This window comes from Mus pahari, chromosome 3 (genome assembly GCF_900095145.1).
Source record: "Mus pahari chromosome 3, PAHARI_EIJ_v1.1, whole genome shotgun sequence".
Taxonomy (NCBI): Eukaryota; Metazoa; Chordata; class Mammalia; order Rodentia; family Muridae; genus Mus; species Mus pahari.
In genome coordinates, this window is record NC_034592.1 from 111,211,132 (window position 1) to 111,225,745 (window position 14,614).

The 14,614-nt window shown below is 43.1% G+C and overlaps 1 protein-coding gene across 1 annotated transcript in view; it reads left to right on the forward strand.

Moving 5' to 3' along the window:
- Positions 1-14,614, forward strand: part of Acoxl (acyl-CoA oxidase like) — a 275,388-nt gene that overhangs the window by 181,704 nt on the left and 79,070 nt on the right. The window contains exon 13 of the mRNA XM_021192778.1: positions 5,401-5,531. Within this exon, the coding sequence (XP_021048437.1) occupies positions 5,401-5,531 (131 nt within the window). The remainder of the gene's footprint in view (positions 1-5,400; positions 5,532-14,614) is intronic.

The following is a 14,614-nucleotide window of genomic DNA, read 5'->3' on the forward strand; positions in this document are numbered from 1 at the left end:
AAGGGGAAGGGGAAGGGGAAGGGGAAGGGGAAGGGGAAGGGAAGGGAAGGAAAGGAAAGGAAGGAAAGGGAAGGAAGGAGAAAGTCAGCCCATGACACACTCCCTGCCTCTGCTTTTGGGTCATCATGATGCCTATGGCTCTATGCTACACTGCCCTCCAAGCTATGAAACTGTGAGTCCAACCAAATCCTCACATGATGTTGTTTGGTTGGCCGTTTGCCACCGGGATAAGAAAGTCTTCTAACACCTGGACTCTTTTGCCAAGGAGGCATGAGCAGCCCAAAATAGCCTATTTGGAAAGCATTGCACATGTGTCATGACCTAGAAAAGGAGCGGAGTTCCCAAGTGGGCTACCTGATTCTGTGGCACTATCCAGGGGGCAGTTTCTCTCATCTCTCTTAAATTTAGCAGGGAGAAGTTGATTATTATATCATTCTAATTTTATTCTAATTAGGGTGACTTAATATTCTCAATTTAAGTTGCTTAAGTCAGGAAGGCTTAAGCTGCGGCAGTTAGAGGATCTCACGGAGACACCGAGACACTGGAGAGGGGAGTGAAGACAGGAACAGAACTTGCCTGTTCCCTCACTCAGGACAATGACTTCTCTACTCCCTAGTCTGTTGTTCCTTGTCTCCTGGTGAAGACCCTTCTGTTAGCTATGTTCCCTGCAGTGGAGAGACCACAGAGCAGCCAGCATCGACCCTGTGCTGAGGTGGCCATAAACTCACAGAAACCCAAGGAGTGGTGCAGTGGGCGGGAATCAGAAACAGCACTTGTTTAATGGGTACAATGATGCTGGTTTTGAAGCTAGAGGGAGACTAGTTGGAACAATCATAACTTAAATACATTTAAAAAACTGTAAGTGTTTGTCTTGATGATACATTGGGGAACCTGAACTTGCCTGTGGGGCCATTTTAATTTTACCTCCGGTTGGAGTTAGTTGCTTCCCTTACTGTTGGCAGTGTTTGATTTTCACACTTACTTTACATAGGTTATAATCACCATGAAAATATCCGTGTCACTTGATCCCATCATACAGTGATTACCAAACCCATTGGGGTGAACATATTTTTGCTCTACACTGTGTTTCTCCCTCTATGACCCTAAGATAAAATCTTGGCTCATGTGGTCCATCTAAAGATATAACTTTATTTTTTTAATATTTATTTGTTTTTATTTTATGTATTTGGGTTTTTGCTTGCATGTATGTCTATGCATCATGTATGTACTATACCTAAGGAGACCAAAAGAGGGTGTCAAATGCCCTGGACCTGGAGTTACAAAAGGTTATCAATCTGCCATGTGGGTGCTGAGAATCAGCCTGTGTCCTTTGGAGAAGCAGCCAGTGCTCTTATTCACTGAGCCATCTTTCCAGTCCCTAAAGATATAAATTTAAAATTTCAAGACAACACTTCAAGGAACCAAGCTCAAATGTCACATCCTTGCCCAGCTCCAGGGACTTGGCCTGATGAGGAGCTGTGGGTGAATAAAGTAATAATAGACACACAGACATCCTGGGTTCAGGTGGACTGGGCTGTCTGCTAGAGAAACTGCACCCCGGAAACTCAGTGTGCTTATTGTATAGAGTTGAACAGGGAGGCAGGGTTATTCCATACAGATAATCAAGGAGTCTGGGTTGATTGTACACAGCTGGATTGAGGAGGCAGATTTGTCTAATCTCAATAGAAGCAGTTTCTAAAGGAGTGTTGTGGGAAATATTAAAAAAGGACACCAAGTTCCCGAGCTACACCCAGCTACTCTCTGCCCATGGTCTCACTGCCTCTATGCTAGCCCCATGCAAGGACCTATCTTGGTTTTCCCAGCTCCACCTCACCTGCCTCAGAGCTGCCCATACCTTCTCAACCATCTAACCCCTGTGGCCGGGGTGTGTGTGTGTGTGTGTGTGTGTGTGTGTGTGTGTGTTTCACAATTCCCCTTAACCCAGTAAATCAAAACCCTAGAAACTTATAATTAGTCAGTCGGATTTATACATCAATAAATTCTCAATTCACAAGATGCCCAAACAATAATTTCAGAGCCAATTGATAATGATACAAGCTGCCTACCTAGATTAGTCAAGTTATCCCAATTATGCTATCCCCATATGATATTATAGCTACCTGTGGCTATTTAAAGCCACTCCGAATCCGTTCTGTCCTCCATCTTCCTCCTTCTCCCCCCTCCTTCCTCTGTCCTCCACCACCCCTGTCTCTGAAACTCTTAGCTCCACCTCCATTTTCCACATCCAATCACAGGCTTCCTGTTGTATTAATATTTAAATTAATTGGACAAGGGAAAATTCTGCTACAAAGGAGAGCAGTCCTCAGGCCATAAACATGGTGGGGCAGGGACGCTACAGCGGCCATTTCCTGCCCACACTATCAACACTTGCACTCACGCCCTAAAGGAAGGTTTTTATATTTTGCTGAGCCCCATTTTTTAAAAGGCTTTACCATTTTCCCATGGACCTGAGGCTTTGGGGTCCTCAGCACAGTTGTTCCCGGGTCAACAGCACACATTAATTTAGGCCTTTACTCCCTCGTGGCTTCCTCCGTTCTCTGCAAGAAAATGTGGAGGTCAGAGGACAACTTGTAACAACTGGTCTTCTGCTTCCACCCTGCAGGGAACTGAAGTCAGTTCAGCAGCTCGCTGGTGAGTGTCTTTACCCACTGAGCCATCTTGATGGCCCTGAAGTCTGTTTATAATACGCAAAATAAAAATCTCAGTAAGACATAGCAATGGCTGCATCTCTACACAGAATGAATATGGCAGCCTCAAATGCAGACTACAGCCCAGGCTTAAGCACCAGCTACAGCTGAAAAGACCCCAGAGTGTCATCAATTAGGAAAGGAGAGAATGGCTGAGTCACTGTGTGCTGACCTAAATCACCTCTGCCTTCAGTCCCTCACCAGGCAGCTTGACCTTTCCAGAGTCTGGCGCCAGAGAACCCAGCAGCTTTGATGTTAATGAATCAGATTCTGGCTTCTTAACGGCTTACCAGTGTTTGAACATGGCCTTTGGTAGACCGTTGTAGGTAGCTTAGTCTAACTCTGCTAACTGAGGTTGTCCTACGCATTTCACACCTGCTATTTTACATTCCAGTGCTCACAAAGTATGAGTAGTATGAGTATATGAGTAGTATGGCTTTCTCTAAGCACCTTTGGGTTCATTTGCATGAGGATTTAGTCTCCCAGATCGGAAAAGGAAAGTGCTATTGTCTGAATATGTTGATATAAAAATTAAGGGCTAGGGACATAGTTCAATGTGCAAAATGCCTGCTAGGTAAGCATGAAGAACCTAAGTTTATATCCCCAGCACCCATGTAAAAGCTAGGTGTGTCTGTAAGCATCTTTAACGCCAGCAGTGGGGGAGTGGAGACAGGCAGATCTCAGAGGCTCACTGGCCAGCCAGCCTAGCTAAAATGACAGACTCCTGGTTCAATAAGGAACCTGTCACAGAACAAAAAAAACTGGAGAGAGAAATTGAGTTCTGGCCTCTACGCTTCTATACATGAGTGAGTGTATCTATACAACATATGCACACACACACACACACACACACACACACACACACCACCACCACCATCACCACCACCACCACCACCACCGAACTGTAGCAAGCTTATTATAACAGTATACAATTGGAAGCAACCTAAATATCCTACTGAGTGGAAATGTTTAATTAGTTATGATTTGTCTGAACAATATTATACAGGCCTTAAGCAGATAAGTAGATGTATATGTCCCAATGAAAATCAAAGTATCACTTATGATACGTTGTGAACGACAGCATATGTCACATGCATATAACTCACATAAAAGTATTTCAGAGATGCAGGGCCTGGGAGCAGTCTTGTAATCAAGGCAATCAGCAGGCTGAGCCCAGAGGATTGTGGGTCTGAGACCAGCCTGAGAAGCTTAGTAAGCTTTTTCTTTAAATAAAGTAAAAGGAAGTATCGTATATTGGGTTTAGGACTGCAGAGATGGCTTGTTGGGTAAAGTTTTTGTCATATAAACATGAGGACCTGAAATTTGATCCCCAGACTCATGAAAAAAAGCAAAACTGTACACACACACACACACACACACATGAATGAGAGAGAGAGAGAGAGAGAGAGAGAGAGAGAGAGAGAGAGAGAGAGAGAGAGGTCATGTATGCTATTGTGAAATAATGAAGAAAATGTTCTAAAACTAATAGCTGAAGAAAGATGACTCAGCCCATTGGGCTAGTGCCCTGATAAGCATTTGTCAGTGTGTGACCCTGTCAGCAGGGCTTAGGTAACGTGGTTCATGGTTCAGCTGGGTTTGCTTGTCTCACTCTTGCTACAAAGGCTTGGTCAGTGCAGGTTGGGCCAAGTTCCATCACTCACATCTAGTGCTGGCTGTGCACTCTCTGCCAAGCCTCTTTTGTGGGTGATCCACAGATATCTTTGAGCAGATCTTCAACAGTGTTCAGTGTTTTGAAACAAAATTATAATTTTAAAGTCATGGGAAGGGTGGATATTGATAGATTGCTTTGAGTATTTCAATAGTATTCCCCCAAAGGCTTAACCTATGGTCCCTGTTCTGCCTCTTCACTGGCTGTGTCTGGACGCCCCCAATACACCGGCTCAGTGGGTGCTGGGCAATGTCTGGGATGGGAGTCTGCAGTTCACATTTCCCTTTGAGGCATCAGCACCGCTGTACACCAGGCTGGAAGGGAAAAGCTGGGTCTGGGACTAGCAGGATTCTGATCCCCTTGGGAGCGAGTGCTGAGTAATGGAGGGGCAGAAGAAGAGAGAGGGCCTTGTACAGAAGTCTCAGTGTGGTGGCTCTTTCAGGAGAAGGCCTTCCCCGTGGCAATCTCTAATAAAGTAGCTGTCTGAGATGATCTTAACTTATTCATATTTCTTTATTGGGAGTGGATGTGAATGCATATGCTTTATTGGGGTAAACCAGGGATTATATAAATTTTTGGGTATGAGAATATCCAGGAAGGGAAGGTCATTGGCTGAAGGCTAAGGCTATTGAGATGCCTCATTAGCATGAAAAGGCACTCCAGGTGCTGTGATATGTGACTGATGGCTCATGGTCACCTTAGTTGAGTGTTGTGGTCACAGGCTCCAGAGCAGGCAGTGTGTGTACCAAGATGGTTGGTCTCAAGGCTGATGTGAGAGGCTGACAGAAGCCAGGGGAGTTCTTCAGAGTTAGGATTCAGCCATGCGGAGGGATCAAAGTGGCCTGGTAAATGCCACAATTCTACCACAGGATGTGGAGGCCCCCAGAAGGATGGGGTCTTAGGCTTCTTTCCTGTCACAGAATTTGTTAATGGCAATCGAACTTAATCTGGTTGTGGCTTTTGAGGACACTGGCAGGTCTGGCACTTGTGAAATGTGACTAATGCATGATTAACTCTGTGCAGGTTGTGGCCCGGGAACTGCTGGCCCAGTACAGCAAGCAGCATAAGAAAAACCTGCTCTTGGGTATGGTCCAGAATTGGACCACAACTGCCGCGGACAAGCTGAGAACCAGGTACATACCTCCCGAGACAGCGTTCTCCCTCCTTAAGGGGTTTACTCTGAGCCTGCTTCTAGAGCCTTGACAGAAGTCAACCTGTACTTGTTTAACAAATTTAGCATCTATGTGTACAAAAGCAGTAGGGACTATGTAAAATTAGTGCTGTGTCAGCTTAAGACCTAAAATATTTCTGACTCCGCCCTTTCAAGTTTCTTCTTTATTATTTACTCTGTGAGTTTAAATCTTAAAGCTTTATAAAGTAGGTTCTTTCTTACTTCCATTTTACAGGTAGAGAAATTGAGGGACAAAAATTAAGTATTTTTCTCAAAGTTACATGGTATATGAGTGGCAGGGGTGAGATTTGACCGCAGCCTGTCCAGTTTGGGGAATCTATGCCTAGATTGGGTATTTTTGTTTTTGTTTTTTGTTTTTTGTTTTTTGTTTTTCGTTTTTTTTAAGTATATTGCCTTTAACCTCTATTGGAAAGACTCAATATCTGGAGTATTATGTACTTTTCTGTTTTCCCCTGAGGTATTTTTCTTTTTAGCTTTGTTTTACCTAAGTTGGATAAGTAGACAGGAAGCTTCATTGCATACATAAATGCCACAATTTGATTGTATTATTTAAATCTCCAGCTTTGATTGATATTTGAGTTGTATTAAATATTTTGTGTAAATTGGTAAAATACTTTGTTCATGTTTTCTGAGGAACATGGGGAGGGGTTTCCAACTTGAAGCAAAATGTACATTCTCCAGTGCCACAGACATCCACAGAGTGAGCCCACTATCTCAACTGAAGCCCACTCCACACAGTAGCCTGACCTGTGCTGGACTCACAGTGTTCTCTGGTATTAGACAGAAAATTCAAGGATATTGATCTCAATCCTTTAAACGGATCTCATGGCTTATTATTGACTTGTAATCTGTTGTTTGAAAAACACTCCCTTAGGGTCTGTTACATAGGTGTGGAACTGCTCTTTTATGAAGTGTGCCAATGTTTAATGTCAGTAGATGGCTCCGGAAAGTTTTCATGCTACAATTGCTACCAGCAGCACACAGATTTCAGCTTCTTTGGACCACACTGTCATCTACAATGTTCACATTTGAGAACGATGCAGTCAAGTTTAAAAATTCATTCTCAAAAATAAAAAACAATCTCTACTCCCAAAAAAACAAAACCACCTCATTATGTGTTAAGTAAGTTTGTGATTTTATATCAGGCTCCCAAGTATCTTAACTCTAGCTCAGGAGAATCTGACCCCCTCTTATGGCCTCCTTGGGCCCTGCACACACATATACCCATAATTAAAAATAACAATCTTTAAACAATATTAATAATAATAGAGTATGCTGAAGGCCACTAAACTCTGTGTAAAGTAGTAAACTCAGCAAATGTTCAGAGAGCAAGTTATTTCCTCACCTCTAATACACATACATACACACACATGTACACACATGTGCAGTATGAGCACATACAGACATACACACATATGCGTATATGTGCATACACATGCACACATACACATGCATACATAAACATGCACACACATGCATGTACTCAGAGACTCACATGCATGCACACATCTGTGCAGCATAGTCACGTACACATGTGCACATGTACATACATTCCAACACACTAATAAGTATAGTAAAATTTAAGAAAAAATGATTTTTCTGAAAGATACAATTTCCTAAAAATTTATTATTTTAGTGCACATTTGTTATTGCTACATTATAAATTTTATCAAGTGAATTTCTTCCTTATTCTTTTAATTTGATATGCCTTTGTAAAATTTCTTAACATTTATTTTGTGTGTGTGTGTGTGTGTGTCTTTGTGTGTGTACATGTACATGTGTGCCACAGCACATGTGTAGAGGTCAGAGGAACACTTGCAGGAGTCGGTTCTTGACTTCTGTCCTATGAATTCTGGGGCTAGAACCTGGACCATCAGTTTTTACCCATGGAACCATCTAGCTTGTTCTTATTTGTATGTTTCTCTGCTTTAGACTTACAGCATGGTTTTATTGTTGAACTGTTTGGGGAGAACTTTTTATTTGGTGGAAGAAGTCAGTATGTGATTTGAAAATGATCTGAGCTTGGGAGAATATTTCAAACCTTGATTTAGCCCAATGGCTTTAGGATGGTTAAAGCTTTTCCTCCATGGGTCACTTCTGGTAAGTTCCTCCTCCAGCTACCTCCCCTTTGTCCTTCTTCGCTCGCCTCTTGTGGCGTCCAGTCGCTTTATTGCTGTGGTTCAGTCTCCCCAGAGCTTCATCTGGTCTTTCGTGTTTCAGACAACCACTGTTCCCTCTGTCTCTCCTCAAATGAACCTTGTTGTGGTGGTTAATTTTCTTTGTCAACTCGACACAATATAGAATCACCTCAGAGGGACTCTCGACCACAAATTGTCCAGATTTGGTACACCTGAGGCCATGCCTGTGAGAGATTGTCTTATTGGGCTGACTCAAGTGGACAGATCCACCCTGTCTTAGTCAGGGTTTCTATTCCTTCACAAACATCACGACCAAGAAGCAAGTTGGGGAGGAAAGGGTTTATTCAGCTTACATTTCCATACTGTTGTTGATCACCAAAGGATGCAGGACTGGAACTCAAGCAGGTCAGAAAGCAGGAGCTGATGCAGAAGCCATGGAAGGATGTTCCTTACTGGCTTGCTTCCACTGGCTTGCTCAGTACTCTCTTATAGAACCCAAGACTACCAGCCCAGAGATGGCACCACCCACAAGGGNNCCTCCCCCCTTGATNACTANTTGAGAAAATNCCTTACAGCTGGATCTCATGGAGGCATTTCCCCAACTGAAGCTCCTTTCTCTGTGATAACTCCAGCTGTGTCAAGTTGACACAAAGCTATCCAGTACACACCCCAAACGTGTGCAGCACCATTTCATGGTCTGGGCCCCAGACTGAATGAACAGCGAGCAGGCTGAGTACTGGTGAGCATTGGGTGATTACCCTCTGCTGTTCGCTTCCATGTCATGTGACTAGCTGCTTGACACTGGTTCCTGAAGCCCTGACTTTCTGGAAGTGATGGGCTATAACCTGAGGTTGTAAACCGGATAAACCTTTCTCCCTTAAGTTGTTTTTGGCCAGGTGTTTTATGACAGCAACAGGAAATGAAATCAAGACACCTCTTTTCTGTTTTACTATGCCCATAAATGTTGTTTTTTTTTTTTTAATTCTACTTTAGGAGAGCTCATAGTATTTTTAAAATAATCACTTTTTACTTAGAAACTGATTATTGCTCTCTATAACCCAAATATATTGAATTAATTTAAAAACTATTAGAAAATGCAATCTTATAATCTTGACTAAAAACATAGAGGAGGGGACTAGAAAAATGGCTTAGGAGTTAAGAGTATTTGCTTCTCTTGCAAAGGACCTGGATTCAATTTCCAGCACCCACATGGTGGGTATTACCTACCTATAGCTCCAGTTTTTATTTATTATTTATCTATATATAAATATAAATATGATTTATTATTTATCATTTATTTGTTATTACTATATACAGTGTCCTTTTCTGGCCACTTTCCAGTGTCCTTTCCTGGCACACACATGGTGAACATACATACGTGTAGGCAAAACATCATACATAGAAAATAAATAAATCTAAAACCACACAGAATATACAATAAATTATGAATTAAACTTCTCATAACCATTGGGATAAAGAAAAATGCACAGATCTGCAGCCAGTCTCTTTTCATCCTTGCTCCTTAACTTCCTGTTTATCCAAGCTGTGCTTTATTTTAGAGCTTGAGTTGCTTTACTGAAGTCTCTCTTACTTTTTGTGTCTCACTTTGTCCTCACACACTTTAGGAAACCAGCAGTGACTTTCTTTTAGCATTGGAACACCCACTGGTGGGGATTTGAGACCCCCCCCCCCCGACTGGTTTGACTGTGTTTCTAACAGAGCTGAGAGGAGAGCTCAGTCCCCAGCAGTATCCCTTTCTTCCTCTCAGGAACCATGTTCACAGCCTGCTACAAACCATTCGCTCTTTGTTTCCTTTCCAGAGGCCAGAGTTAGATGTATTTTTGTCACTGGAACATGGCAAGCTCTCAACATATGCAAATTTATATCCCCTGCAAAATTTCCAGGATAGATTTGAGATGTGCAGAGGCAGTATTCCAACTGTAAATATTTGGAAAGCACTAGACCACTTATTTTTTTCCTCAGTTATTCACCTCTGTGGTGGTTTGAATGGGAATGGCCCCATAGGCTTATATGTGTGAATGCTTGGTGCACAGTTAGTGGAACTGTTTGGGAAGGATTAGGAGGCGTGGCTTTGCTGAAGGAATTATCACTGGGGGTGGGCTTTGGGGTTTCAAAAGCCCATGCCATTCCTAATTAGCTTTCTCTGCCTGGTAGTTGTGTCTCAATATGTAAGCTCTCAGCTACTGCTCCAGCACCATGCCTGCTGGCCTCCTGCCATGCTCCCCATCATGATGGTCCTGGGACTCTAAACCCCTGAAACTGTAAACCCCAAATAAATTTTCTCTCCTGTAAGTGGTCTTGGTCATGGTATCTCTTCATAGCAATAGAAAAGAAGCTGAAACAACGTCTAGAACAGTTTATCTCTCTCCCATAGCCAGGATTTACTCATTCTGTATGTTGGTGGTTAGTCACTTAAATCCCACACTTTGTTTTTTCTGTAAAGGAGAGCTATTGCCACCAACACATGTCCAGAACTCCCTATGTGCCAGACATGGCTCTGCACAGTATGATGATATAGCAGTAGCTGAACTTTGTTTCCATGGGACTCATACTCTATTTGAATAGGATAAATTAAGTCTTAATGACAATGTTCAAGGGAAGTACCCAGGAGTGTGGAGCGAGAGCACACAGTAAGAAGGGTTGATAACTCCCCAATTCTCTGAAGTTTCTCTAAGCAGGCAGTCATTATGGGGTCACCTAAGGCTATTGTTCATTTGGACCGTAGAGGAACCAGGCCTGGTTCAGAAAGGCTTCATGAGTCTGGACTGGGAGGTACAGCTGTAGGTTGGCAGGGAGGAGAGCAGACTCACAGGAAAAAGGAGGGTCTGAGCAGAGGTTATACCCGGACTGTCCCAGGAAGCTCTGCCTCTCACCATCCTGCAGGTGAGCTTGCCAACATTACCCTCACGCTCATATCAGCCTCGAGGCATCTGGATACCGGGGAGAGAAGATTCTGCCTCCTAGTGTGGTGTTATGCATATCCAATTGTAAAAATGCTCAGATATGCAACCAAGTGGGAAGGATTCGAGGGTGAACACTCGTGTATTCACCTTTCACAGAAAATCTACCATGAACATGCCACTTACTTACTGTTCATGCTAAAAATTTCTATCACAGGTACACAGTCATGTGTCACTTGACAACAGGGATGAATTCTGAGATGTGAGTCCCCAGGCTGTTTTGTAGTGGGAACATCATGGAGTATATGTCATAAAACTGGATGGTATAGATCAGTGTTCAGCTTGGACTCTTGGACTCTTGGTGAAATTATAGGACATGGTGCCACCGTGGGTTTATGTGGCCATCGCTGTTGGAACACGGCAGATTGTTTAACAGTAAATATTTTAACAACTATTTATTATATGCTAAAATAATGATAAATTATAGCCTTGCAAATGCATAAAGGTATAATACAGTTGTTTATTATCATTATATAGCATTAAACTTTATACCTATTTACTTATGCTGTACTTTTACATGACCTGGCAGGCAGCACAGTAAATCTGTTCACAGCAACATCTGTGCAAACACACAAGTCCTGTGATGTGTTGTGATCTTCTTTCTCTTTAGATAGTGTTTCTCTTCATAGCCCTGGTTGTCCTGAAACCCAGTCTGTAACCCAGCTAGCCTCAAACTGAGAGATCTTCCCTCCTCTGCCTCCCAAGTACTGGGATTCAAGTTGTGTACCATCACACCCTGCTCTTGTGTTGCGGAATCTTATAATGGCCAGGGTACCCATAGACAATGGTAAGTTTTCAGTTCCATTGTGTACTGGATAGCTTTGTGTCAACTTGACACAGCTGGAGTTATCACAGAGAAAGGAGCCTCAGTTGGGGAAATGTCTCCATGACATCCAGCTGTAAGGCATTTTCTCAATTAGTGATCAAGGGGGGAGGGCCCCTTGTGGGTGGTGCCATCTCTGGGCTGGTAGTCTTGGTTCTATAAGAGAGCAGGCTGAGCAAGCCAGGGGAAGCAAGCCAGTAAAGAACATCCCTCCATGGCTTCTGCATCAGCTCCTGCTTTCTGACCTGCTTGAGTTCCAGTCCTTGCATCCTTTGGTGATCAACAGCGGTACAGAAATGTAAGCTGAATAAACCCTTTCCTCCCCAACTTGCTTCTTGGTCATGATGTTTGTGCAGGAATAGAAACCCTGACTAAGACACATTGTGAACTTGTGGGATTGTTACACAGTGCGGGCATCGTTGCATCTCCTTGTGCATCTTAAAGTACACTGCAGATATTAGTACACTCTGAAGTAGCAGCGTTTACTCAAGTTCAACCCGTGGGGACAGTTCCTTTTCCTCTTATGTAGAATTTTCTTCTGATCCCTTGCACAGAACTTAAATGTACACTTGTTGAGTTTTGGCAAGTGCATAGATGTTATTCTGATATTTTTCCACCAAAGCCTAGATTTTCCCATTCTAGGGTTTCATGTAAATGGAACGTACTGTCTATACTCTTTTGTAGCTGCCTCAATAATTCAATATAATGCTTTTTGAGATTTATTTGTGGTGTCATAAGTATTACTTTCTCCCCTTTTTATTACTGAGTGGTATTTTATGGATATTCTGTGATTTGTTCTCCATTCTCTTATAACGGATAGACACCTGGGATGTTTCTAGTTTTTCGCTCCAATGAGTAGGGCAGCTATGAATAGTCTTATATAGGCTTTTTTATGAATGTTGCCCTTGATTTCTCTTGGGCATATAGGAGACATGGAATTGCTAGTCATAACGTATGTGCTTGTTTTATGAGAGACTGTGGGAGTGCCGGAGCTGGTTTGTCCATTTGACACTTTCCTGGGTAGATATGAGCGGTCTGGCTTCTCTGCCACGTCCTTGGCAACATCTGACACAGTATATTTAATTTTGGACAGATGGCTGGGTGTAGCATGCCATTGCACTCCACTTTTCATTTGAGTTTCTCTGATGGCCGGTGATCTGCATTTACCTCGAATCTAGTTTTCCTTCTTTAGTCATTGTGGCTTCCTTGTAAAACAGGCAGTTATTCGAGGTTCCCCCTGGCAGTGGTCCAAGTTTCAAGGCTTTCTATTTTTGGGTGACTTCCTTGTGCTCACAGGGATCAGGGATGTGTGGGTGAGGCCCTGCACACACAGTGCACAGCCTAACGGGAATATACACTGAAGTGTGGCAAACATCCCAAGATAGAAGGGCAGTTTCCAACACAAACATTCACAGTTCCAGGCTTCATAGACTAGCCACTGGATGATTAAATCATATTAAAAAAATAAATAAATAAACCACACAAGTTCCTTACCCCTGTCATGAACTAGACGGACTCAGGAACCCAGCTTTCTGAAGCTAGGTTCAGAATGAGCATTGATATATAGTGATTATGATTTCCCAGGAACTGGTATGTAAGCTCCCCCACCCCCACCCCACTCCCACCTTTGTGTCTGAGGAAGGTAACTGCTCATTGAGCACTTCGCCCTTCCAGCTCATGAACAGTGCCCTTCTGCTTAGAATGAGCAGCATCTAACTGGGGTTTTAAGGTTTAATTAGTGGGAATCTGATTATTTAGGTCTTGAAATCCTTCACTTTCTATGGACTGGTTAGCTTTCAGTCAACTTGACATAGCCTAGGGTCATCTAGGAACAGTGAACCTCAATTGAGGAAAGGCCTCCATCAGATTGGCCTGTGGGCAAGTCTGTGGGTGTTTTTCTTGATTGATGACTGGTGTGGGAGCCACTACGGGGTGGTGCTACCCCTAGGCATGTGGTCTTAGGTTATATGAAGAAACAGGCTGAGCAAACTGTAAAGAATAAGCCAGTAAGCAATGTTTTTCCATGACCTCTGCTTCAGTTCCTGCCACCAGGTTTCTACCTTGAGTTCCTGCCCTGCCTCCCCACAGTGATGGATTATAATCAGGAAATATAGATTAAATAAATTCTTTCCTTCTCAAGTTGTTTTGGTCACTGATTATCATATCAACAGACAGGCATACTAATAAAACACACTTTAAAAAAATACATTTAATTATTTATGTGTGTGTGTGTGTGTGTGTGTGTGTGTGTGTGTGTGACAGCATGTGTGGGGAGGTCAGAGGACACTTACAGGTGTCTGTTCATCCTTTGCAACATGTGGATCCCAGGAACTGAACTCAGCTCATCAGGCTGAATGGCCAGCGCCTTTACATGCACAGCTATCTCCCGAGTACTCTTGTATTCTGTGATCCTCGGGGAAGAAACACAAAATCAGCACCAAGTCAGCCTTGTGTGAGAAAAAACCCAGGGTGGGAACCATTTGACTACACCTGTTGACACCCCATGCCTGTTTCCCCCTTTGTCAAATGGAAAGGGTATCAATGGCTACCTCCCGAGGGGAAGCATGGTCTGCTTTGCCTGTGCTTGCCTACAGCCCGCTGGGCTTATTCCCTCCAGTATCTCATCCCCCAGAATAAAACCCACCAAGGCCTGAAGGTCTTCTCTCTATGTGACATCCATCCTTCTTAGAAGGTGACTGCATCCTTCTGAGCTTCGGTTTCCTAAGCAGTATATTAATTATGATGGTATCTGCATGTTAGATAATAATTCAATATGGACAATTCTCAATAACTCAATAGTAGATATTAATAACTCGAAAATCTTGAATGTTGTTATCAGCTTCACCTGATGGAAATGGCATAACTGTCAATAAAGAAAAGCTACATAGAAAATATTTGACTCTTAAGACGCCATAGACATTCGGGAGTCCATCCCATCATCAGCCACCAAACCTAGATACTAATGCTCATACCAGCAAGATACGGCTGAAGGGACCCTGATATTGTGGCCTCTTGTGAGGCTATGCCAGAGCCTGGTAAACACCGAAATGGATGATCACAGCCAGCTACTGGATGGAACACAGGGTCCCCAATGGAGGAACTA